The sequence below is a fragment of the Meles meles genome, chromosome 10, assembly GCF_922984935.1.
Source record: "Meles meles chromosome 10, mMelMel3.1 paternal haplotype, whole genome shotgun sequence".
NCBI lineage: Eukaryota > Metazoa > Chordata > Mammalia > Carnivora > Mustelidae > Meles > Meles meles.
This window is the reverse complement of record NC_060075.1, coordinates 47,298,625-47,324,782: the sequence shown is the minus strand read 5'-3', so window position 1 is coordinate 47,324,782 and position 26,158 is coordinate 47,298,625. Positions and strand designations below refer to the sequence as shown.

Genomic DNA, 26,158 nt, shown 5'->3' with positions numbered 1-26,158 from the left:
ACTGGTCAGAGCAAACGTAAGCCCTCACCAAGGTTCATGACTCTCACCTCCACACCGAGGCATATTCATCACACTGTACGAAGTGCACGTAGGATGGGATTTGGTGCAGCTATCTTTGGGAAATTAAATCTGCCCACGGGAAAATCAAAGTGTTGTTTCAGTTGGTATGACTCTTTGAGAAAAAGGAACATTGAGGGAAGACAGACAGGGGAAGTCAAAATAACTCAGACCTGCAAACTTCATCTATGCCCGGTGCACTCAGCTCCAGGAAGGGAGAAACATTCAAATCCAAGCAACATGGACATGGAAACATGAATGAATGAATACCCATTTAAAAACTAGTGTGATCGGGCATGTGGTGGCTCAGTTGGTTAGACATCTGCCTTCTACTCAGGTCACGATCCCAGGGTCCTGGGATCAAGCCCCGGATCGGGCTCTCTGCTCTGTGGGGAGTCTGCTTCTCCCTCTCCCTCTGCCTGCCACTCCCCCTGCTTGTGCTCTCTCTCTCAAATAACTAAATAAATAAAATCTTAAAAAAATTTTTTTAGGCACTGCAACATTTAATAAATAAAATAAAACCTAGCACGATCACCAGAAAACCCAGCACTCTTCTCTGCCTGTACGAAAGAAAAGTCCAGAAGTTTAGGGGCTTGGACCTGTTAGTGGCACAGCACGAGAGGAGAGCAGTTCTGAGAAAGTCTTGTGAGAGACAGGCTGTCACTGCCCCGACCGCACACAATCCATACACCAAGTCATGCTCCGTGCTGCCAGCCGCGTCCCTGCCTCTGCTCCGTCCGCCTAAGGCAGCCACTTCTTACAGAGTTCTGTTGCTCTCTGATGATGCTTAGTTGCCTTTAAAGGTTTGAAACAGTCAAAGATTCAGATAGGAAAATAGAACACACATTGGTGAATACCCTTTTAAAACCTAGCACCAGAAAAAAAATCAGTTTATCTTGAAAGCATAGAACACCAATGAGTAGAGGTTTATGACGGTGGAAAGAGCTTGTTAATTTACTTGCCCCCAGTTTTTTTCTCTACATTCTTCATCCTTTAACAAACAACAACCATTGAAACACACACACACAAATGAATGTGCCATAACCAAGAAGTTTATTCTATGAATGCAAAGATAGTTCAATTTATCAGATAAACTGAAAGAAAAAAAATCCAGTGATTATCTCCGTATCACTGGGGGGAAAAAAAACCAACAAAATTTAACACCTATCCGTGAGGGGTTTTTTTAACCTCTAAAAATAAAAATTGATGTATACTTGTTAACACAATAAAACTAAAAGCTCAGTCCTAAAGCCAATGTCTGAGTGACTGGAGAATCACTAGAGGCTGCCCCACTCAGGTCAGGAACAAGACAAAGAAAACCACTATCGCCACTAAATATTAACATTGAATCCAAGCTATCAGCCAATCAGATAAGAAACCAGACGTGTAAGAACAGTCAAACTGCCCCTGTTTGTAGGCGTTGATAACAATAAACCTGGAAAACCCAAGAGAATCAATGATAAAAGCTGACACAACCAATGAAAGACTTTAGTAAAGTAGTAGACTTTAAAATTGACATCAGGCTTGGTGAAAGTTTGACGGTACACTCTGGGAATACGGAGAAACAGGCACGTTCCATCGCCAGCAGAAATGCAGAAGGACATTACCTATGTGAGCAAATCAGATAAAGTCCAAAAAAATTACACACTTACTTACTCTGTGACGCAACAATCCCACTTTAGGTACCTATTCCAGAGAAGGACTGACAAAGACTGATTTTTAAGCACTCAAAATAGGAATTGATGGATAATCTTCTACCATGATACAATAACATAAACCAAGACCAGATACTGTGACCGATACACCGGGTTATCAGCCCCTCCAAAATACAACAAAATATCTGCAATAACAAAAGACTGGGAAAACCACCCAAATGTCCAGCAACCTGGGACTAAACCATGATACATCCATAGAATGGAACACTCTGTATAGCTCTAAGTGAGGAAGGAGGAATAGGACTTCTGTTTACCATATGGCGTGATCTCTAAGATATGTTTTTTTTTAAGATTTTATTTATTTATTTGACAGAGATCACAAGTAGGCAGAGAGGCAGGCAGAGAGAGAGGAGGAAGCAGGCTCCCTGCTGAGCAGAGAGCCTGATGCGGGGCTTGATCCTAGGACCCTGGGATCATGACCTGAGCCGAAGGCAGAGGCTTTAACCCCCTGAGCCACCGAGGCGCCCCTCTAAGATATGTTTTAAGGTGAAAAAAGAAAAGTGGAGAAAAGCGTACACGGCACGCTACCATTCATCCAAGAAAGAAAAACATACGGAATAAAGGGGCATGTGTATGTATTTGTGTGTATGTAGTTTCTTACATATGTAGGTAATGTTTTAAAGGGAAGGACAAACAAAAAAAACTTTCAAGAAAAAGGAAAAAAGTAAGTAGAGTAAATGAGACAAAGAAAGATACCAGACTTCTATGAATACACCTTATTTTATACATTTGACTTTGGAACCATGCAAATATTTTACTTACTTATAAAACAAGGGCTATAGCCACGAATGTAGTATTAGCCCCCGTGTGATCCTGCTTTTTAAGGCCACGAACAAACTTGTGTGGGATCAGGAATCAACAGAACCGACATGGCGGTTCTGACCAGTGAGCCGAGTTAACAAAAGGTGCGCTGAGCCAAGCCGGAGGAAGGGAATGAGTGCCAATAAGAGACTGTAACACGGTACTTACCTCAACCTTGCTCCCAGGCTCATGATCAGCAGCCGAGAAATACATAACCTCCTGTACTTCATCCCTGGGCCGAGCTGAATTTTTCCCAAATACCACCAGCCCGTCCTTAGCACGTGGTGGGAAGGCCACAAAACAGTAACTCGGAGGAGCGACAGCCATCCTGCAAAGAGAGAGAGAATGCCAGGGACGGCCTGGAAGCAGCTGTGACGTAGAACATTCCAGGAGTGAGTTCTTCAAACACATTGCACCAGCGAAATAGTTTTCACATTGAACTGTGTGCGCTCGCTCATTAAGGGATCCCAGCTGGCACATGAAGTTGGGCGCCCGCAGTAGAATTAACACAGCCACCGAGACCAGATAGTGTTTAGTACTCCATGGGATTAAACAAGCTCAGATTTGCAACAAGCTGCAGTCAGGGACAGCCAAAAGCGCAACAACGTAAGGGAAAGGAAAGGAGGTTATTGTTCCCCACAGAAAATACAAACAGACTGCAATCTGTCACAGTAATGGAAGAATAAATAACTACACTTGTAACCGTGCCCAATGCAAGTGTCTTGGATCTAGAGTTGTGTGGCTTGCACCTAATGGATTTTGGGGTTGTGATGAGGAAATGGGTCTAGAGAGAAAGTGACAGATACTCCCCCTATTTTATATATTTTTGCTCCACCTCAACGACACGACGCTCAGGGATCTCTTGGTTCTCCTCCAGCCTCGCCAGTGCTGCTGGGCTGGCTCGTTCTCTTCGACCTGGCCAATGAGCTTCATCACTGCTTTATTCCTCTTTCCTCATTTCATGCTCCTTTCTCTCTGGGAAAGCTTATCCATGCCCATTGGTCACGCATGTCCCAGGACATCCACAGTCAATCCCAACCGAGTTCTTTCCTTGAGCTCCAGACCCAGAGACCCAAATGCCTTCCTGATACCCAAAGCTGATTTCTTCTTCTTCCCAAACATCCGAAACTCAAAAAACTATCCTTATCATCTGCCTCTCTATTACCTAGCATATCACCAAATTCCACCTGTAGACTTGATCTTCTAAATCCCTTTGGAAACTCGCCACTTCTCCCCATCTCCGCTACCACCACTCTGCACCAGCCCGCCATATCTAGCCTGGATCCCCGTAATAGTCTCTTAAGGGGTTACTGTATAACCTCTATTATTCCTCCTCCAAAACATTGGCATGCAGCAGCCAAAGCGATCTTTTTAAAAGAAAGTTTTGACCATGTCAGTCTTGTCACTATGCTTAAAATCCTTCAGAGGTTTCCCACAGTTCTTAAAATAAAGACCAAAATCTGATCAGGCTTGTGCCTCCTCCCCAGCCTCACCTCCTGCCACTCACCACTCACCATTCTGCTCTCTAAACGCCAGCACCGAGGCCTTTTTCCAGCCCCTCTGATCCTCCCAGGGCCTTTCCACATGCTTCACTCCTCTCTCTGAGCACTCCTCCCTTTGTTCCCTATACAAAAACCATTTTTTCTAGTTAACTTCCACTCCCTCATGTACCAGCTCAAATGTCAGTGGAATTTACATCACTGTACCGTGTGCGTTCATAGAATTCCACCTTTTTCGTTTACAGCAAATCTTAATCTGAAATACTTACGTAATTATTTTATTACCAACAATCAATACGTGGTCTTTCCCCCCAAAGTCTAAGTTATATGAACTGGGGGGCCATGTCTCTTTTGTACACCACTCTAAACCCAGCTGTACGCAAGGTCTTCTGCAGGGCAAATTTTCAAAAAAATAATAAACAAGTGCTCTTTTCTTCTTTCTTAAAACTGAACCCAATCATGCCTCTGTATCCAGCTAGAATGCCCTCCCCTTAGTCTGTGCATATCCTTCAGGGTCTGATTCAAAATCCCTTTCTTTCAGGATGCCTTCTATAAAGGACTCTGTCATTTTCTCAGCATCCATATGCCCTAAAGCATCCAATTTGTTCAGGGATGATATGCATTTATTGCTAGTAAATGTACTGCTTCGAATGTTTCAAGTAAAGATCCCTGAGGGCAGGGCCCAGACCACCCAACTACGCAGCCCCTTTCTCAACTTCCTATTATGGGCACTCAACAAATGTGATCTATTAAACTATCATATTTGTGTCACCCATTTTCCGACCTAGGTGTGTTTTGTTTTACGATCTCAAACTATGAGTCAGAAGGAAAGCCACGTGTTCAGCAAAGCCCCTTGGGATTCAAAACTCAGCCACACCACCCAGTACTGTGTGACCTCGAGCAAGTCACGTCACCTCTCTGGGCCTAGGTTTTCTCTTCTGCAAATGTCTGGTCCCAGTCCGTAGGTTTATCATCAGATGACATGATGCTTGAGAACAGATTTGGCAAACTGTGGAGGCTGCATGAGTGTAAGACATTTTATTTGGGTGTTGATTGTTCAAACCGAGCAGCATCTCAACATTTCTACAGGGCAGGCCAAACAAACCATCTTACTCACAGCTGGAGCAGCTATTGAGTCACAGAGTCAGTCTCTTTCTGAGTTTGGAACCTTCTTTGTGAGAGACCCTATTGCTATGTCTGCGTCCAGGCTGTTTCACATTAGTCTGTCCCTATACACACACACACACACACACACACACACACACACACACACACACACACTAGTCTATCCCTACACACACACACATTGTGCAGGGCAGGCCCCTCTGAGGGTACTGAGAAGCATGGGAGCTCAGAGCTCTGAAAATCATTCCCCTCCTAGTGCAGAAAAATCCCCCCCCCCCCGCCCCCTTGTGAGAAAGAAAAGGCAGGAAGATAAAAAAAACTCCAGTTCCTTCTCCCTTTATCCTTTCCCAGTTCAACAAAAACACCATTATCTTCAGACTTGAGGGGTAGGCAGCAATCAACCAAGACTTTGTATGTGTAAGAAAGACCTAGAATAATTATAAGATAAAATGCATTAATAGTGCATTCCCAGAATTTGAGGGTGGGAAGAATGGCTGGCTGAGCCAGATAAAGTGAAAACCCAGATGGAAGGTGGAGAAAGGGTACATTCACCTGTGTTTGTCTGCCTCCCACACGTGATAGGATTCCCCTTCCTTCTCCATCACTGGGTCATTTCAAAAGAGCTGGTGTCTCATCTATGAGCAAACCTTACTTTACTTGGCCCTTAAAAATAGTAGCAATCCACTCTGCATTTATGAGCTCTAACTGTAAAAAATAAACTCGCAGGGTTTTTGACAAGCACCTATCCTATTCTTCACCCAAGACATCTGCTTGGTTAGCAAGTCATAGGAATCACGTGATCATGATCTGGATGTAGGCGACAGAAGCCCAGGGGTATGTGGGCCCAGAGAGGCTGGCTTTTCCACTACATCTGGAGAAAGACCAGGAATACCAGAAGAGAACAGAATTTTAATGTCTATTTTATTTTATTTTTATTTTATTTTTTTAAGATTTTATTTATCTATCTGACAGACAGAGATCACAGGTAGGCAGAGAGAGAGGAGAAAACGGGATCCTCACTGAGCAGAGAGCCCAATGTGGGGCTCGATCCCAGGACCCTGAGATCATAACCTGAGTGGAAGGCAGAGGCCTTAACCACTGAGCCATCCAGGTGCCCCTGTCTATTTTTTTTTAATGCTAAAGGAACCAGCAAACTGTGTAACACATCCAGCAGCAAACTAGCCAAGGACAATTGTGCATTTTTCCTCGATCACCATTCTAGACACTAGCCTCAGAGATGACTTAGCTGGATCCTTTTCCACTCTCTTGAGCAGGACTCCCAAAGAACTTTCTACCTTGATGGAAATGTTCGAATGTTCAATCTCCACTGTCCAATATGGTGGCCATTAGCTCCATACAGCCATTAAAGTACAGTTAGTGTAATTGAGGAACTAAATTTTTATTACAAACTTTAACTAGTTTAAACTTAAATAGCCACACCCAGGAAGCAGTAATGCTATAATATAATATGAACAATGGTAGCCTGACCATTTAATTCTTTCTGATTTTTTCATATTTTCCTTTAATTTCCAATTTCTCTACAAGTATTTAAACTTAACACAAACACAAAAATGATTTTTCAAAAATAAACCCAGTGGTTAGTACCAATCCAGGAATTTTATTTTATTGTTTTTTCAAAGACATATTTATTTATTTGGCAGAGAGAGAGGATGCGCAGAGTGAGAGGGAGAGACAGAACCCTCAAACAGACTCCCCGGCTGAGATCATGCTCTGAGCCGAAATCAAGAGTCAGACACTCAACCAACTGAGCCAGTCAGGCCCCTGTAATTTTATTTTAAAGAAAACACTTTCACTCTACTTCTATGTCTTGATACATCTAAAGTTTCAAAACTGGCAAATTCTTACAATTTACATTTGGATGCCATTTGTTATTGAGGTATAATTGACATACATCATATTAGCTTCAGGTGCACAACGTAACGATTCAGTATTTGGATATGCAGCAAAATGATCTCCACAATAAGTCTAGTTAACATCTGTCACCACAGTGGTCAAGGAATGTTTTTTGCTTGTGATCAGAACTTTTCAGATCTACTCCCGTAGCAATTTCAAATATGCAATACAGTATTATTAACTATAGTCACCATGCTGTACCTGACACCCCCAGGACTTTTTTTAAAATTATTTTTATTAACATATAATGTATTATTTGCCCCAGGGGTACAGGTCTGTGAATTGTCAGGCTTACACATTTCACAGCACTCACCATAGCACATACCCTCCCCAATGTCCATAACCCAATCACCCTCTCCCTACCCCCACTTATTTTGTAACTGGAAGTTTATGCCTTTTGGCCACCTTCAGCCATTATGCCCATCCCCCAACTCCCAAGGATGAAATTTTTTTATTCAGCATTATTTACAGTTATTCTCTGATACTTTCTTCTACTCTTTTCTACCACCTGCCTAATTCAGAGTTGTTCAAGGAGTACATAAACTTTCTTTCAAGGCCTCTTAATAGCACTATCTCCTCTGTTAAGGTAAAAAGAAAAATAGGCCCTTCAGGAAGTTAATTCTCCCCTGACCCTGAGATGAAATGCTTCTGAAAGTGATTTAGGGAAACTGCTTTTTGTTTCTGTTATTGTCAAAATACTAGTTAACATACCAGATAGTTACACTACAAAAGAAAAAAAAAATCTGACAAGTTGACTCATCTATATACTTTATAAAGCATACATTTGGAAATCTTTGTTTACAAGATTTTTATAAATTATTAAATTCTTCATGCATGACACAAGAAACTAAGATTTTTTTCTCCTTTTCCCTCAGTAACCTTATATAGTATTATGATGTGATACTCTCTTCCACAAAGAAAAGTAAGCTAAAATTCAATGAACTCCCAATCGCACATGCTAAATAGAAACTTACTGCATGAAAAAGTGTTCATCGTTTATATTTAGCTTTGGAAAACACAGTCTGCCATTTGATAATGGACTTTTCTATCATAATACTCTCTACTTAAACCAGCATTAAAATGAGTAGACAGAACTCACTCAGAAGTAAAGCCATGATGGCTTTTTAAAAAACTTGCTTGTTATAGAGTGCCTGGGTGGCTCAGTCAGTTAAGCATGTGCCTTCAGCTCAGGTCATGATCCAGGGGTCCTGGGCCCCAGCTCAGAGGGGGGGCCTGCTTCTCCCACTCCCTCTGCTCGTGCTCCTGCCTGCACTCTCTGCCTCTCTCAAGTAAATAAAATCTTAAAAAAAAACAAAACTTGCTTGTTTCGAGATGAAATTCGTAAACCATTTTCTGAGTCATGGGGACCTGAGGAGGGGTTGGGGATCAGCACTACAAACCAGGCCTGAAATGGAACCTGAGTGTATTTAAAGCTGTGTTTTCTAAACAGCATGTTGTAGCCCTTTTGAGGGTTATGGAATCAATTTAGTGGGTAGGATCAGCGTTTTTTAAATAGGCAAGCTTTTTTTTTAAGACTTTATTTATTTATTTGACAGAGATCACAAATAGGCAGAGAGGCAGGCAGAGAGAGAGGGGAGGAAGCAGGCACCCTGCTGAGCAGAGATTCCCAATGTGGGGCTTGATCCCAAAATCCTGAGATCCTGACCTGAGCCGAAGGCAGAGGCCCAACCCATTGAGCCACCCAGGTGCCCCAGCAAGCATTTTTGTTTATAACATATATGCATCACACTTAATATGGGTAAGTGTTGTTATAAGAAACTTTAATTTGGGGCACCTGGGCGGCTCAGTCGTTGAGTATCTGCCTTCGGCTCAGGCCATAATTCCAGAGTCCTGGGATTGAGCCCGGCATCAGGCTTCCTACTCTGTGAGCATGCTTCTCCCTCTCCCTCTGTCTGCTGCACACGCATGCGCGCACGCTGTCAAATAAATAAATAAAATCTTTAAAAAAAAAAAAAAAAGGAAAGAAACTTTAAGTTTGGGTATACATATATAAACATATAAGTGTGTGCAGGCACTGGGTTGAGATACAACATTTCTCTTACTGTGGGTCTCAAGCAAAAGTCTTTAAAAGCAACAGCTTAAAGAGTAGGTCTACTGAATAAGACTTCTTTGTGATAAATACCAATTAGGATTCTTGCCAAGTTAGCGATAAACTAATAGTTCCCATTAATGAAACACTCCAATTCAACTCCCATCAACGGTTAAACTGACAGGCATTTCCTAAGATGTACTTGCTAAGAATACTTTAAAGTACATTTGTCTGTGACCTGTACTGTATATTTTCTCACACTGGATTATTTTTCACGTTCTATGCCGCTGGAAGACTGGAGACTGGGAGAAGGATGCGAGTGGCACTTATTAAAACATCAGGTAGCTGGTATTGTTTCTGTGGTGGAGAAAAGGAGTCAGATTATTCACCATCTGGAATGGTCAGGAAAAAAAAAAAAACAGCTGGTACTTTCCTTCTCCCAGCCCCTGGCTCCAGCCACGTCTTTGTATAAGCTGCCCGGCTTCCCTCAGATGAGCCCTGTCCAAGAGAAATTTCTGGGATGTTCTGCATTTGTGCTGTCTAATACAGTGGCCACTAGCCAAATGGGGCTACTGAGCACTTCGAATACAGCTAGTGCACCAGGAGCTGAATTTTTAATTAATTTAAAATTAAATAGCCAACATTATACTAAGTGAAATAAGCCAACCACGCAAAAACAAATACCGTATAATCTCAGTTGTAAGAGGCTCCTAGAAGAGTCACATTCACAGAGACAGAAAGTAGAAAGGTAGTTGCCAGGGACTGGGGAAGGCGGGGTGGGAATGGGGCATTGCTGTTTAATAGGGACAGAGTTTCGGCTCGGCAAGCCAAAAGAGTCCTGGAGGTTGCATGCACAACAATGCGAATATACTTAACACAACTAAACCGTGCACTTAAAAAGTGTCATGAAGATGAGAAATTTATGTTATGGGAATTTCACTGCACTTAAAATATTTTTTTAACTAAATAGCCCCATATGGCTAAAGGCAGCGGACCCGAAACCCCACAGCTTCAGGGATGTTGCTGACTGCTGTGGTGATGTCCCCCGGAGCTGGGTCTAACCATCCCTGTCCTCCTTATCAAGCTTCTTTGGGGAGTTGCGGCTCCTCCTGGGAACAAGATGCTCGAGCGTCCCTGGGGTTCCCTACACAGGGGCTCATCTTCCCACTCCGGCTGGGGACTGAGGGTGGAGTGCAGGCGTGCAGGGCTGGAGCACGGCACCCCTGTAACTAGGAGACCACCTACAGAATGTCTAGACAAGGAGGGAGGAAGCCGCAAGTGAGAAAAGGTCTTTGTCCTCAAGCCAAGTGAGTTGTTGCTGCAGGGCACGAATGCTCTGCGCCCCAGCCTAGCTGAGGGCACTTTTCTCCGCCTGACTGCCAAACTGCCCTTGTCCTCTTCTGTCTCAGAGCAGCCCCAGAGTGGCTGGCCCTCATCAGCCACCTTATGCAGTAAGAAGAAAGGCTTAAATTGCCTGAGAGGAAGCAAATGATTGTCTCTATAAGCTAGAGGCTTATTAACTGTCACGCAAGGAACAGTGACAAAGTGCTTTTACTTGCACACAAAAATGAAACCCAAATGTCCAGCAAGCTTTCTTACTCTGCAAGCTCCCAGTCTGACCAAGCAGACTGGGTAAACGTAAATCCGGGTTCTGTGAATTACCAACCTCCAGAAAAGCCAAGGAGATATTATTTTATTATATTATTTATTGATAAATTCATTTGATTATTGACATTTCTGCTGAAGGGAAAACAGGACAAAGGAGAGGCACTTATGAACTAGCTTTTCTGTTGTGGATCAACTGCTGGGATTGTAAAGAATAAATACGGTGTTTGAGAAAGGAATTATCGAACTAGAAATTGGATGTAAATGCTAACCGAAACCGATGACAGGTTCAGCAAGCTCTGCCTCGAAGAAAGAAAGTGTTCTGCTGAAAGTTCAAGATAGAGAATAAGGCTTTGGAAGCCCACAGCCAGGGAATTCCAGTTTCTAATACTCAATGCCTTGAACAAGGAACTATTTCACAGGAGAAAGACCACACAGGGTACCAAGTAAATAAGCAGTTTTGGAGTCAACCTAGGTTTGAATCTCAGACCCCTGTCACCTTTCTATGACAGGATAACAATGAGCCCCGGTGAGGTGAAAATGAGCTAAAACTTGCAAATTTGTATAAAGTGCTCAGTTCCCATCCAGGATACAAGAAGGACTCAGTCCTCGTGAGGATGAGAAAAGGTCGTTGAGGAGGGCTGTTCCTTTGTCAAAGTCTGATCTGTTCAGACTTCAGAAACTGGCTTCTTCCTTGACATATCTCAATGCTCTGTCACCTTTTGAAGACTTGGTTCATTGTCACTTGATGCCTTGGCCCTTTCTCTAATTTCAGGGCCAACACCTCCCTGTGACAGTTAACTGCCTTGGTCATCAGCCCAATCTTCAGCTGATGTACCTCCCAGCAGCATGTGGTGGGACGGGGACTGCAGGCTGCCCGTGGGTTAGGTGTGGCCCAAGGTGTTGTCCTAGATAGCATTTTTTAAAAATCTGAACTAGCAGCTAACATTTTTAGATCTAGAGCCTTTTCACAGAAATTCAGATACTTGCCTTCTGAAAACTCAAAAGATCTGGCAACCCTGGGTCCACATTCCTGCATGCCATCAAGACTGCAGCTAGGCAGGGGCTTCTCCCCCAAGTCCTCTCCACCCCCTGACTGGGAGGCCAAAGACAGTGCCTCCTAGCCTCACCCTAGGGCTATTGCTTTCCTCGTTCTTTCTTTTTTCCATGTTGGGTCAGCTGTACTCATTTACCATGCCTACTTGGCCCTGAAGCCCCCAGGTACAGAGGCAAGAGAAGCATACACTTTAAGACAAACAGACCCTTCCTTGCTCATATCCTGACTCTAGCCACCAACTGCAAGAGACAGGCAGATTATGATTCTCTGCTCCAGAGTTTCCACATGGGAAAATAGAACTAATCCCGTATACACAATATAGCACTTGTATTTATGTGAGAGCATATGGAAAGCGTATGGAAAGTATACAGTGGGCGATTAATAAACATTTACTTTCCTCCCTCTTACTCGCTGGTGATGGTTTGCCACCATGACACCAATCCCTACTATGGCTCTTTCACCCTTTCTTGCCAATGGTTTACACTGACAAATCAGACACATAGTCCAAAGTGTAACTAAAATGTGCATAAGGAACCGAACTGCAATGAGAGCCTCCAGACCTTAACCGCCGGTGTACAGAGAATGCAGATGACACCAGAGGGAGTCAATCCAGAAGAGTCTAGACTGGGAGAAACTATAGGAAAAATCTGATTTCTTCAATAACGACAAAAAAACCTAAAAGGGAAGAAAGAGTAAGAGACAAAGTTACTGAAGAGATCTATCAACTAATAGCACTGAATGGAAGTTATTTGGGTCCTGATTTAAGTAAACGGTACAAAACCTTTTTAAGACAACTGAGGAAATGTGAACACTGATTGAATATTCAATGATATTAAGGAATTCTTGTTTTAGATATTTGGACATTGCAGTTATGTCTGAAAAAAGAGCATATATCTTTTAGAGATACATGCTGGAATATTTCCATGTGAAATGATATTTAAAAAGTAATCCAGGGTGGGAAGAAACAGTGAAAGTTCAGATGAGACAAATTTGGCTATGTAATAAAAATGGCTGAAGGTGAGTAATGGGTACACAGTGGTTTAATATACTGTTCTATACCGTATATGCTTGTCATTTTCAACAATAAATAACTTTTTAAGGCAAAGCACACGAGGAGTGCCTGGGTGGGTCAGTTGGTTAAGAGCCCATCTTTTGATTTCGGCTCAGGTCATGATCTCAGGTCCTGAGATCGAGCACCCGTTGGACTCTGCACTGGGAAGGCTGCTGGAGATTCTCTGCCCCTCCCCCTGATCACACACTCTCTCTTTCTCTCTTCCTTTAAAAATTTTTTTTTAAAGATTTTATTTATTTATTTGACAGACAGAGATCACAAGCAGGCAGAGAGGCAGGCAGAGAGAGAGGAGGAAGCAGGCTCCCTGCCAAGCAGAGAGCCCGATGCGGGGCTCGATCCCAGGCCCCTGTGATCATGACCTGGGCCGAAGGCAGAGGCTTAACCCATTGAGCCACCCAGGCGCCCTCTCTTCCTTTAAAATTAAAAAATAAATCTTTTAAGAAATAAATAAAATACAGCACAGCACATGATGAGATGTTCAAATTTCTTTTAAGGTTAGAAACAGGGGCTCCTGAGTGGCTCAGTGGGTTAAAGCCTCTGCCTTCAGCTCAGGTCATGATCTCAGGGTCCTGGGATCGAGCCCCGCATCGGACTCTCTGCTCAGCAGGGAGCCTGCTTCCTCTTCTCTCTCTGCCTGCCTCTCTCTACTTGTGATCTCTGTCTGTCAAATAAATAAATAAAATCTTTAAAAAAAAAAAAAGGTTAGAAACAGCACTGGACTGATCAAATACAGGGAATATTTTCTTTTTTTTTTTCAAAATTTTATTTATTTATTTGAGAGAGAGCATGTAAGAGAGCACAAGCAGGGGGAGGGTCAGAAGCAGAGAGAGAAACAGACTCCCTGCCGAGCAGGGAGCCCAATGCGGGGCTCAGTCCCAGGACACCGAGATCATGACCTGAGCCGAAGGCAGAGGCTTAACCCACTGAGCCACCCAGGCACTCCATCTTTTTTTTAAAGATTTTATTTATTTATTTGACAGAGAGAGAGATCAGAAGCAGGCAGAGAGAGAGAGGAGGAAGCAGGCTCCCCGCTGAGCAGAGAGCCTGATCCCAGGACCCCGGGATCATGACCTAAGCTGCAGGCAGAGGCTTTAACCCACTGAGCCACCCAGGCGCCCCGGGAATATTTTCTTAGAATTATTATTTATAACTTGTCTGGGACTCAGATAATCTTTCTGAGAAAGGATTATCAGGGTAAGGGATGGAGAGGGATCTTAGTTTGGCTTGGTGTATTCGTGCAATGGGGGAAAAGGTGAGCCCGTGGTTCCCACCACCCTGCCGTATCTCTTTCCTTCAAATTTCAAGATGTCTCCCTCTGCTCATCAGACTGTAATTCCCATGAAGGCAAGAACTCTTACATAAGCCCTTATTCCCCTAGCATCTAGCACACAAGCTGGCACATAATAAGACCTTGAAAAATGTTTGTTGAAAAGGAAGGGGGAGGGACATAGCTATATTTTACCTTCAATGAGAAAAAAAGAGCAGGAAAATCTCATTTGCCAAGGTGCTCCCATGCTGCGGTTCAGTCCATGGGATTCATATTTGACCACGCATCAAAATCATCTCCGGAGTTTGTTACAAAGGCAGATTCCTAGACACGCCCTCCTTGTAGATTCTGCTCAGCAGATCGAGGCTGTGATTACAGGCAGGAGATCTCTAACGAGTGCCCAGGGGATTCTGACGCAGCCAGTCCACACCGGTGTGTGATACCCACTGGTGCAGATTATTTAACTTCTTTGCTCTTCAGAAGCATTACACATTTTTTTCTGCCTGGCTCTTTGACTGTGAAAATTTGCAGCACACACATAACAGTACAATAAACACCCATAAGGCATTCACCAGCCTCAAAGGCCATCAACTTTCTGCCTTCTTCTTTCTCAATTCTATTTTTAAGGAACCCATTTAATTTTAATTGAATGCCTCTGAATTCTCTCTGCCCTCAGGACAAAGCTGGGTGAAACCCATCCCTGGTTAACTTGAGAAAGCAGGGTTTTCTTTTCCCTAATAAGACAAATGGTCAGGGACAACTATCATATGATCTCCCTGATATGAGGACATGGAGAAGCAACATGGGGGGGTAGGGGGATAGGAGAAGAATAAATGAAACAAGATGGGATTGGGAGGGAGACAAACCATAAATGACTCTTAATCTCACAAAACAAACTGGGGGTTGCTGGGGGGAGGTAGGATTGGGAGAGGGGGAGGGGGCTATGGACATTGGGGAGGGGAGGCGAACCATAAGAGACTATGGACTCTGAAAAACAACCTGAGGGTTTTGAAGGGTCAGGGGTGGGAGGTTGGGGCAACCTGAGGGTTTTGAAGGGTCAGGGGTGGAAGGTTGGGGGAACAGGTGGTGGGTAATGGGGAGGGCACGTTTTGCATGGAGCACTGGGTGTTGTGCAAAAAGAATGAATACTGTTACGCTGAAAAAATAAATAAAATGGAAAAAAAAAAAGACAAATGGTCAGGGAGGCGGATATGCTTTCTTGGTCTCTAGCTTTAACACAGGGAAATCAGAGTGCATGGGTTGTTAATTGTTATTTCAACGTCTTGCATTTTTTACTACTTTAAAGAAGTCAAGTTTCATCCAACTCTTTAAAAATACCTTTTTAAGGGGCGCCTGGGTGGCTCAGTGGGTTAAAGCCTCTGCCTTGGGCTCAGGTCATGATCCCAGAGTCCTGGAATCAAGCGCCGCATCGGGCTCTCTGCTCAGCAGGGAGCCTGCTTCCTCCTCTCTCTCTGCCTACTTCTGATCTCTGTCTGCCAAATAAATAAATAAAGTCTTAAAAAAAATACCTTTTTAAAAAAATGTTCTTCGTTGAACAAATGCAAGATAAGCAACGATTATGACTCCTCTGACTTGGATAGAAAGCGAGAATTTGAGCCAGGAAAAAAAGAAGAGTTAAATATCATTTCAAGTAGCTGAATATTCCTAAATCAGTAAAATGGCTAAGGAATATACTCTTATATTCTTTTTTTCTTAATGATTGAGATGATCACAAAGTTAGTTATTATTCATTCCAAAAATACTGCAATGGAGGTTATTAGCTACAAGAAATGAAAAGAGTGCCTATTTAAAAATTCAAAACCAGGGTGCCTGGGTGGCTGAGTCAGGTAAGGGTCTGACTCTTGGTTTTGGCTCAGGTCATGATCTCAGGGTCATGAGACTGAGCCCGGTGTTGGGCTCCACGCTGGGCATGGAGTCTGCTGGAGATTCTTTCTTTCAGGGCAGCTGGTTGGAGCAGTCAGTTGGGCATCAGACTCTTGGTTTCAGCTGGGGTTGTGATCTTGGGGTTGTGGGATCGGGCCCTGCATCAAGCTCTTCACTGGGCATGGAGACCCTCACTCCCTCTCCCTCTGCCTCTCCTCCCACCCCGCCCCCTGTTTTCTCTCTCTCCCTCTCTCTCTCAAATAATAAATAAATAAATCTTAAAAAAAAAATTCTCTCCCACTGTCCCTCCCCCAGCTCATGATTTTAAATAAATAAAAATTGTAAAACCAAAATTCCAGATAATGAATGCCTATTCAATTTCATCATAACCCCTGATAATTTAATGGGCCACTGCTGCTTCATTTGCCTCCCCCAAAATACAGCCATTTAGATTATCATAAGAGTCAAAAACCAAAACAAAACAAACATATGATATGTAATTGGCTATCTGTACATAACATGGAAAGCCGGAAAATATATAAACACACAGAATCAGGGTGTCTGGGTGGCTCAGTTGGTTGGGTGACCAACTGTTGGTTTCACCTTGGGTCGTGATCCCATGAAGGTCATGGGATCGAGCCCTGCACTGAGCCCTGCCTCGGACTCTGAGCTCAGCGCAGTGTCTGCTTGGAACTCTTTAAAATAAATAAATAAACAAACAAACAGAATCAACCTGGTGAAATGAAAACAGGTTATACAAATTAAATATGGTACCATTCGAATGATGTATGTTATCTAAATAGATGAAGCAAAAAGATCATAAGTAAATGCAACAAAATTTATAAGAGCTGTAGTATCTTTGGGTTGCAGAATCACAGTTTCTTAACCTCCATATATTCAGGTATTTTCAAAGTTCCCACAGGAGAATACAGAATTTGTAATGAAAATACTTAAAAAGAAAGAAAGAGAAAAAAAGAAAGAAAGAAAGAAAAGAAGGAAGAAAGAAAGAAAAGGAAGAGTTGCAATCAAATAATCTACTACCCTAACTCACCGCAGGTAATAAACATAGTCTCTCACTACGGCGAGACCCAGGAATTGAGGAGGACTGTATGGTCATAGCAAATGAACTCATTTTACCTTTGGGCCAAATCTGATTCTGCTTCATTTGCAATATATGGTCACGTTGAGAAATATGAATAAAGCAAAATGTCTAACTTAATGATTCATGTGACAAACTAACAGCTAAGGAAATGTAGAGCTTTTATATATAGTCAAACAGAATATTGTGTATCAAAACTTGCATTTATTCATAGAATAAGTGGTAAATGGTCACTTCACAAAAGTATTCTTCAAATCACTCCAGAATTTCTCTATAATGCAAAATATTGTAATATGATGTTTTCCAACTTATAGATGTCAAGAGTTTTTCATGGAAACCTCCAAATAACAGTCATTGTAGTTGGCTTTGTTAATACTTCCAATGGATTTGTATGTACTAAATGGCAAGAGAATCCTATACTATTTGAAAAACAGTAGTGCAGATACATATGGCTCATTATTTGTGTACGTTCAAGGTTGGGACACATGTGAATTCAAGGACCATCTGCAAAAACTCTACCACACCAAGTGGTCTGTCCATCACTCCTGGTATTTAAAATATGGTACCACTTACAAGAAAATTCAGGCTGCAAGACTGGCAACTATCACGACTCCTCTGCCTTGGATAGAAAGTCAGAATTTGAGCCAAAAAAAAAAGAAGAGCCCTTTTAGGGATTTTAGAGTGAAGGAAAGAGGAAAGATTAGTTGAATAGCATCCATTTCTTATGGATATAACAATTTTTTTAATGGCAGGAAAGACTAGATAAATAGCACAAGCAAGATTAACTTTCCACTCAAGCTTGCCAAATTAGAACAATATAGTCAGATCAAGTTCATTGTAAGGAAGATGTTTTCCAATACATAGCAGACTGGAAGACATTTTCCGTCTTTCATAGTAACCCAAAGAAAGAAAATGGCTTGTATCACATTAATGATATAGGTTAGACTGTGCAGTTAAGTTACTCTAGGAGGTTACATTATAGCTTTTTAAGGAAGAATCAGACACTTCCCAATTCCATGTACAGCTCCTCCACTTATTAAATTCTATGAAGTGTAGCCATGATATTCACCAGGAACTAATATGGGGATTAAATGAGATAATATATATAGCATATACAGAAATAGACAAACACTCAAGGCTTGCTCCTTTAACTTGTTCTAAAAAAAAAAGAAACAAAGTTCTTGAAACATAATGATAACAGAGATAGAGGAAGAATGTGTTTGAGATAGGCAGGTATGTGGTTAGCTGCCAAAAACATTCTCTGTGGGAACCATCTGGAAACTGCTAAGCAAGCCACATCTAGGGTCCTTTCATTTCCTTCTTTCTCATTTCTGACATTGCTGCCATTGTGTCCACTAATTTGGCAAGGTTGCTTTGAATTATGACCTTCCTACTCCCACCATCTGTTTTCTTCTCCCATCTAAATAATGCATTGTCTAGTCTCACCTTTTCCCACTAATGTGATTTGATATGTACCTGTTAACTCTGCAAAGTGGGATTTCAAAAACTCTTCTCAATCATTCTTAAAATGGCGATTTACGTTCTGTCCCTGTAAAAAAATGGCCAACTATTCATTTCCTACAGAAGAAATAAAGTAGTAAGACTTAAATCTTGCTGGTAACCAGGGGATAACTTTATTATATCTAGCAAAATTTGACCTAAAAACTCCTTTGTAAATACTCATTAATGCTAGGGCCATTTGCTGAGTTTTGCCTTCAGAAAATGTATCCCATTTTATTATTTAAAAAAACCTGTATTTGTATACGTGAATATATGCATGTATATTTGTATATACATATATGTATGTACACACATACATTTATGTAAGTATAAGTATATACAAAAGGGAGGAAGAGAGAGAGAACCTAGAAGGGTTAATGGATTACTATCTAACAGAACTGGCAGTGAAAGTAAGGACAGGATACAGAGATAGAAGCTTTAAATTTTACTTTATCTAGTTATGTCATTTTAGATTTATAGAAAACTCATATTACTTTATTGGGCTTTTAATTATTTAAAAAATCTGATTGCTTTAGTGCTTAAGAAAGACATTTTAAGACATTTCATTTAATTCTTTTAGGTCACTAGGGCACTTCTAAGTGCAATTTTAAAAATACACTAAGGTTTTACTTTGAGAGGAGAAAGGGATATTCAGAGGAGCCTCTGATCACTACATTATTTTAATTAGAATTTTAAGAAGTCAAATGAATTACCAATATGTACTTTGAGCCCCTAACCACCTACAAGCACCTTGTTCAATCCAGGAGGAAAATGAAACTAAAACGATGTTTTCAAGGTCTTTATCACCTAGAAGAGGTGCTCATGAACACAACCAAAAGAGAAGGGCAGCGACCTAACTTAAAATAATGATTGGAAATGCTTATAGGAGCTTTCCAGGATATGTAGCTCACTTGAGGGGGTTATATTAAGCACTGGGAGATTTAGGCTATTAAGAACAAAGGAACATTAACCTCTCTCTGCTTCAGCTGAGGCTCAAGCTGGTTGGCCCTCAGCTTCCTCCCCTCCCAGTCACCTTGACTGAGTAACCTGACACTCCATCCAGTTCAGCTCACCACCATCCCAGACTGGGCTGACAAAGTGGGAGCTTGTAGGAGGGTGTGATTAACGCCTACATCAGTCCCGCCTTCTTGGATAGCAGGTTGCTCTCCCTCCCACTCCAAAAGCCTTGTAACCATCCTTAAGAGTTGCTGAAAAGATCATTCTGAAATAAGGCACAGACTAGAGGTAAGGATGACAGTGAGGATAGAAGAGACCCACAGAGTGATGGAAAAAGATGTGCCTGTCCCTGGCACAGGGCAGGGACAAAGTGCTAGAGGGTTGTGGCCAATCTACCTTGGAGATAAAGCAAGTATAGATCCTACCTCACCCCCAATAACTGTCTTCCACATTTCTTGGCTCTTCCAACCATTTCTTTCCCAAGTTCCATTAAACTTTTTAAAAATTTGGCAAAATGTTTCCAGAGCCTCTCAAGACCTATGATCCAAAAATGATACTGGCTTTATATATTCATTTAACCAGGAGTAACTAAAATAATTAAAATCACAGAATCTTACATTACTACATGTAATAATATAAAACATAAAATATTACAATCTTACATATTACTATTGAGAGTATGAAGCATTCACTATGTGCTTAGTAACATGCTAAGCAATATATAAAAATATATAAAATATATAAATAATAAAATAACTTAATCCTCACAATGACCACTTCACAAGGTATTACTATCTCCCTTGTTTAAAATATTTTATTCATTTATTTGAAAGAGAGACTGAGAGAGCATGCACATGAGTGCTGAGGGGGCAGAGGGAGAGGGAGAAGCAGACTCCCCACTGAGCGTGGAGCCTGACACAGGACTGGATCCCAGGATCCTGAGATCATGACCTGAGCCGGAAGTCAGATGCTTAACCAACTGAGCCATCCAGGTGCCCCTTATTATCCCCTTTTTAAGGATGAGAAAATTGAGATCAAGAGTGGTTAAGTCTTGTTCGGAGTCATATAACAAGAACATAGCAGAGAGAGAACCCAGACTCTAGAATGCCCCAAGCACCCCGACTCTACCTGCCTTCCAAAGTAGGAAGCATCCCTGTTGGTATGGGCTTCTGAGACCATCCTTGGAGTTCTGTAGTTTTCTTTATAGGGCTTCTGCCCATTTTCAGATAAGTTTACCAGAGAGAGATGTACAAATCCTCAATGGAGGAAATGGTAAGGGTTTATGGGGACACAAGAGAAGATCTGAAGGGCAGGGAGAGATGCCTGTGTTTTGCTGGGAAGATCCAATACTATACGGAGGTGTCAGTCTTCCCCAGAACAATCCATGGAGTCACTGGGCAGCCATCAATCTTGGATACAACCATGACCAAAAACGACCCTGAAGCTCATCTAGAAAGCCAAAAAGTTTCACAAATGAAAACTAATGAGGAAAAACTAGCCCCACATGGTATTAAACCATGTTAGGAAGTTTTAATAATTACAACCGTTCAAGACTGACACAAGAATAGATAAATTGACAGAGCAGACACTACTGAAATATACTCATATAATGTAGGGAATTAGCGTATGATGGAAGCTGAATTTGAAAGCAAGGTGAAAGGATGTATTGAACAGTAAATGTTGTTAGGATAATTAACTATTTGGGATGGGGAAAGCAGGGGAGAAATCTGTGCAGATACCCAACTCACTCCTAATCTCCCCCCCCCCAATATTGTTGCTCAAAATTTTTAATTTTTAGAACACATATTGGTAGAACCAGAGGAAGGCTGGTCTTCTTGTCATTGTTGTCATCTTATGCGTGTATAAGTAAAAGTGATCTCAGTGTGTAGTGTTGTAATAAAGTAATGTAAATTCTAATTAACCTTTGTGTTTTAGTATGCCGTATCTCACCCCACAGAAACCACCCAGCAAGTCAGAGGACAGCTGTCATTCACTCCATTTTAAAAAGGAGACTGAGAAGCATCTCGATGAGTGACATGCTCAAGGTCACACCCCCTAATCAGAGACAGAACCAGAGCGTGGACTCCGAATGAGATGTGTTCACCTCATTTTGATGTGCTAGATACGTTTGTGAAACCAGACATCTCAGATTTGGAAGTCACTTTCCAGTGTGACATGTAGTTGTGTCCACGCTGCCTTTCCACCACCCTCGGTCCTGTCCCACCACCACAAACTCTGCCAATCACAGTTCCACCAACTCCAAACCCTGGACCACTGCACACTCTGCTTTTTTCACCTCAGAAGTCTCATAACTCAGCAGCCCCCACGTATTTCATACTCATGCTCTCCAACTCCCAAGGGTCCCCAGGAACTCCCTCCTCATAATCCTTCTCCATCCAATCTGTCTCCCTCCCTCTTCTATCCAAGTGTCTCTCTCCTTACATACCCAGTTCTGTGCACAGTACCACACACCCCAACCAACCTCCACTTTGTTAATGCAAGACAGATGCAAACCACATCATGTAATCTTATGTTTTCTAGAACCCACATCTAAAGAAGAGAAACGGGTGAAACTATTGTTAATAATATAGTCTACTTAAACTGGATATATCTAAACTATTATCTCAATATATAATCAACACAAAAATTATTAATGACATAGTTTAAATTCTTTTTTTCATACAAATTTTGAAATCTGGGGTGTAGTTCACACATCTGTGTGGACCAGCCACATTTCAAGGGCTCAAGAGCCACATGTGGATAGTGGCTACTGGCTATTAAATTGGCCAGCACAGACCTCAGCTGTCATTCCAATGAAAATGGCTTCAATTACTGCTGGATAAAGAGATCATGCATGACTTTTTTTTTTTTTTAAGATTTTATTTATTTATTTGACAGAGAGAGATCACAAGTAGGCAGAAAGGCAGGCAGAGAGGGAGAGAGGAGGAAGAAGGCTCGCTACTGAGCAGAGAGCCCCATGCGGGGCTCGATCCCAGGACCCTGAGATCATGACCTGAGCTGAAGGCAGAGGCTTTAACCCACTGAACCACCCAGGCGTCCCATGCATGACTTTTTAAAAAAATAATTTTGAATTATTCTTCTTCAGCAAACACAAATTGCTCATGGTTAAGAATTTCCAAACCTTGTGATTTTAAATATCTTTGGCTTGTCAGGGGGATTTAAGTGAGTGAATCTTCACATTCAGGCTCTAAGGCAAGTTATTGTTTTTTTAAACGGCATGTGTGGCATCGTCTGTCTTTCTTTGCACATAATCATCCATACGTAGCTCCCATCCTCTTCTCCACTGTGAATTATCGTCCCTCTTCCCTGCAACCTGTGCAATTTCTCCTTCTACAGATCATTGGGCTCAAGAAATGGAATGCCCAGAAGAAATATTTTGTATCCTCATCACTTCCATGCAAATATTAACCCATTCACACTTTCCAATCTGGCTTTAGTAGATCTTTGGTTACTGGTATATGACCAAGAGAAATCAAATTCAAATTCTAGAAAAAGCCTCTGTATGCAGTGCTGCTTCAAAGTTACTTTAAAACAGGCTCGTTGTTCCCATTTTACTTAAAATTCGACATACTCAAAAGCTATTATACATCCCACTTTGGTTTCTTTTAAAAAGAAGTTGACCCAATGATTCTCCACAAACACGAGCCACACATTTTTTAATCCAAGAATGCATTTCTCACTTTAAAGAATAGGACTAAAATTATGTTTTTGGTGCTTAACTATAGAAGCAGTCCAGTCACTGGAAAATGTGGACATGAGGTGCACATAGCTTAAGAAGTTAAATGGTTTTGAGGCGCCTGGGTGGTTCAGTGGGTTAAGCATCTGTCTTCAGCTCAGGTCATGACCCCAGCAGGATGGAGGCCTACATCAGGCTCCTTGCTCAGTGGGGGGGGCCTGCTTCTCCCTCTCCCTCTGCTGTTCCCTCTGTTTGTGCACACACTCGCTCTCTCTCAAATAAATTAAAAAAATTTTTTTTTCTAAAGTTGAATGGTTTTGAATTTGGAAACTAAGATGTAGTCACTTACTTTAAACACCCATTGATTTTTATATTCATGTTACAGTTTGCTTTCGAATTGCTCTGTTTGCCATCCTAGTAATGACAGGTCTGTCCCTTTTTCCCTAGACTGTGAAATGTGGCATGTAGAACCCTGACCTGGGCAGTTACGAGACCTGGATTTCGATCCTCACTGCCAGTTGCCAGCCAGCTATATGACCTTGGGTGCAGCCCAGTCACCCTGCTGGCTTCAGCCTCCAGGGCTGTAAAAAGGGGGTTGACAGGGGCACCTGGATGGCTCAGTGGGTTAAACCTCTGCCTTCGGCTCAGGTCATGATCTCAGGGTCCTAGGATGGAGCCCCACATCGGGCTCTCTGCTCAGTGGGGAGCCTACTTCCTCCTCTCTCTCTCTCTCTGCCTGCCTCTCCACCTACTTGAGATCTGTCTGTCAAATAAATAAATAATATGTTAAACAAAAAGGGGGGGGGTTGACAGCAGAGTGCTTCCAGATTGCCATTCCTGACCAAAGCACTAATCTTCCTCTATTCCCATGATCCCTGAAACACTTGCCTCCTCATTCATTCCGTTCTTCCTAAATGAGAAGATGGCTGGCAGCACAGCAGTGAAACCGCAAGGAAAAACTGTTTAAAAAAAAAAAAAAATCCTAAAATGAGTCACCTTTCAAGAATTTATCATTCTCTGATGCCTGGGTGCTTCATCATGGAGCTGTATCAGTTCTTTCACTGAAACTTGCTCTAAGAACCTGGTAATTGTTATGTATCGTTCTTGGGTGATGTTTACACTAGACACTCAATCCTTTTAAGATCCACTCTTAGGTATAAAATAAACAGAAGTTAGTTATGCATCAAACAGACATAAGCAGCCACATAGATTGTCCTTAGTGGAGCCTGGAGAAAAATGAGCTCAAAATCACAGAGAATTCTAATTAGGTCTTTGCACCAGTTTTCAATAAGTTAGAGAAGATAATTACAGCTCTCCAAACTTCCCACTTCACCTCCCCAACGACCCTGCTGCCCCCCTAAAATCTAGCCTGCTGCAAGAATCACTCCCTACCCCTTAGGACCTGCTGCAGCAACACCCAGAAGAGCCTTCCGGGCAACCCATATCCTCACCAAGGCTTAAGTCCCGAGCAGCTGATGTGAGCTGTGGTCTGAACGGCTTCCGCCTGGCCCGACTTTTTCATGCTGCCATTTTGAATTAACATAGATTTCCTCTGCAACCCATGGCATCTTCTGGTCAGGCTGGGAACACAGTTGCACACACCCACACACACACAGCTGGGGAAGCTGGACACAAGTCTAATTCAAGACCAAATTGCAAGTCAGAATTACACAGCAAATCCAGAAAGCCCATATGTAAAACCCTACCAAGTCAGTTTTGAGTCAGAATGAATAACAGTTTCCTTAGATGCACTTGGGTTTAATGGACATTTTAAACCCCTAAATCCGAGTGCTCGTCAATTCTCTAAAAGTTGAAGCGTTCCCCTGTTTTGCAGACCCCACTAGTCTCAGACCTCAGCAATGATGTCGCCAAATAATCAGCGCCAGGATCAACAAGCGAACCGAGGGCTGACAAGCATAATCATAGCAGAAATTCTACCCGTTAAGTGTCCTGGAGCCATGGCGTACCTGTCCTGACACCCCACCCCCCACTCCAAAGAACCGCCCGGAGTGTGGCTGGGGGCGGAGGATGTCGTGTCAAGTCCTGCAGCCCGCTCAGACGACAGAAACAGCCGTTAAGGGGAGGGCAGTCCCCTGGACACGATTAGCGATCGCAAACCGGATGGACGTGGGCGCAGAGCCAGGTCAAGGACAGCGGGCCCCACCAGGCAGCCATGTTCGCGCTACCCGGGTAGCAGGTGCGCTCCTTCCCGGGAAGGTGCCAGGCCCACTCTCCCACCAGCGCTGCCACCACCGAGCGAGCTGCGAACCCCGGAACAGCCTGGGGAGAGGTGGAGGGGCGGGGGGTCACAGGCACACACCCCAGTGGAGCAGCAACTTGCCTGCGAGTTAATGGAAACACAGGAAAAGCACCCGGAGGTCAGAGCAAAGGATGGGGCTGGGGTGTAGAGCGGGGAGACAGGGTCAAACCCGGCGGCAGTGCCTGCGCCCCCTCAACCTACTAGCCCGAGTCATCCGCACCCGGCCCGAGGCCACCTCCCCATCCCCCCATCCCCCCAGAGTCCCCAGCTTGCCCTGCCACCACCCGCCGGGTTTCAGCCCGGGGTCTGGCCACCCGCGGGTTCGGAGGGACAGGGGTCGGCAGCGAGGCACAGGGGACGACGATGGCGGACGCGGCTGAAACGCTCGAGGAGAAGCGGCGGCGGACGCCCCGCGCTCCCAGCCGTGCCCGCCGCGGCTCACCTGCAGGGCGGCGGGCTCCGGGCTCGGCTCTGCTGTGCTGATGCTGCGGCCACCGAGGGTGCGGGTGCTGCCGCGGCGGCGATTACTGCGGCGACATCGGCGGCTGCAGCTGCAGTGGCGGAGGCGACCGTCGGGCGCTTCCCCCTCCTCAGACTCT

At 43.1% G+C, this 26,158-nt stretch overlaps 1 protein-coding gene across 1 annotated transcript in view; it reads right to left on the bottom strand.

The window, feature by feature from the left end:
* The window catches only part of SCRN1 (secernin 1), a 60,903-nt gene extending 34,745 nt beyond the window's left edge, over window positions 1-26,158 (bottom strand). The window contains exons 1-2 of the mRNA XM_046021131.1: window positions 26,002-26,158; window positions 2,742-2,901 (exon numbers count right to left, since the gene is read on the bottom strand). Of these exons, the coding sequence (XP_045877087.1) occupies window positions 2,742-2,900 (159 nt within the window). The 5' untranslated portion in view covers window position 2,901; window positions 26,002-26,158. The remainder of the gene's footprint in view (window positions 1-2,741; window positions 2,902-26,001) is intronic.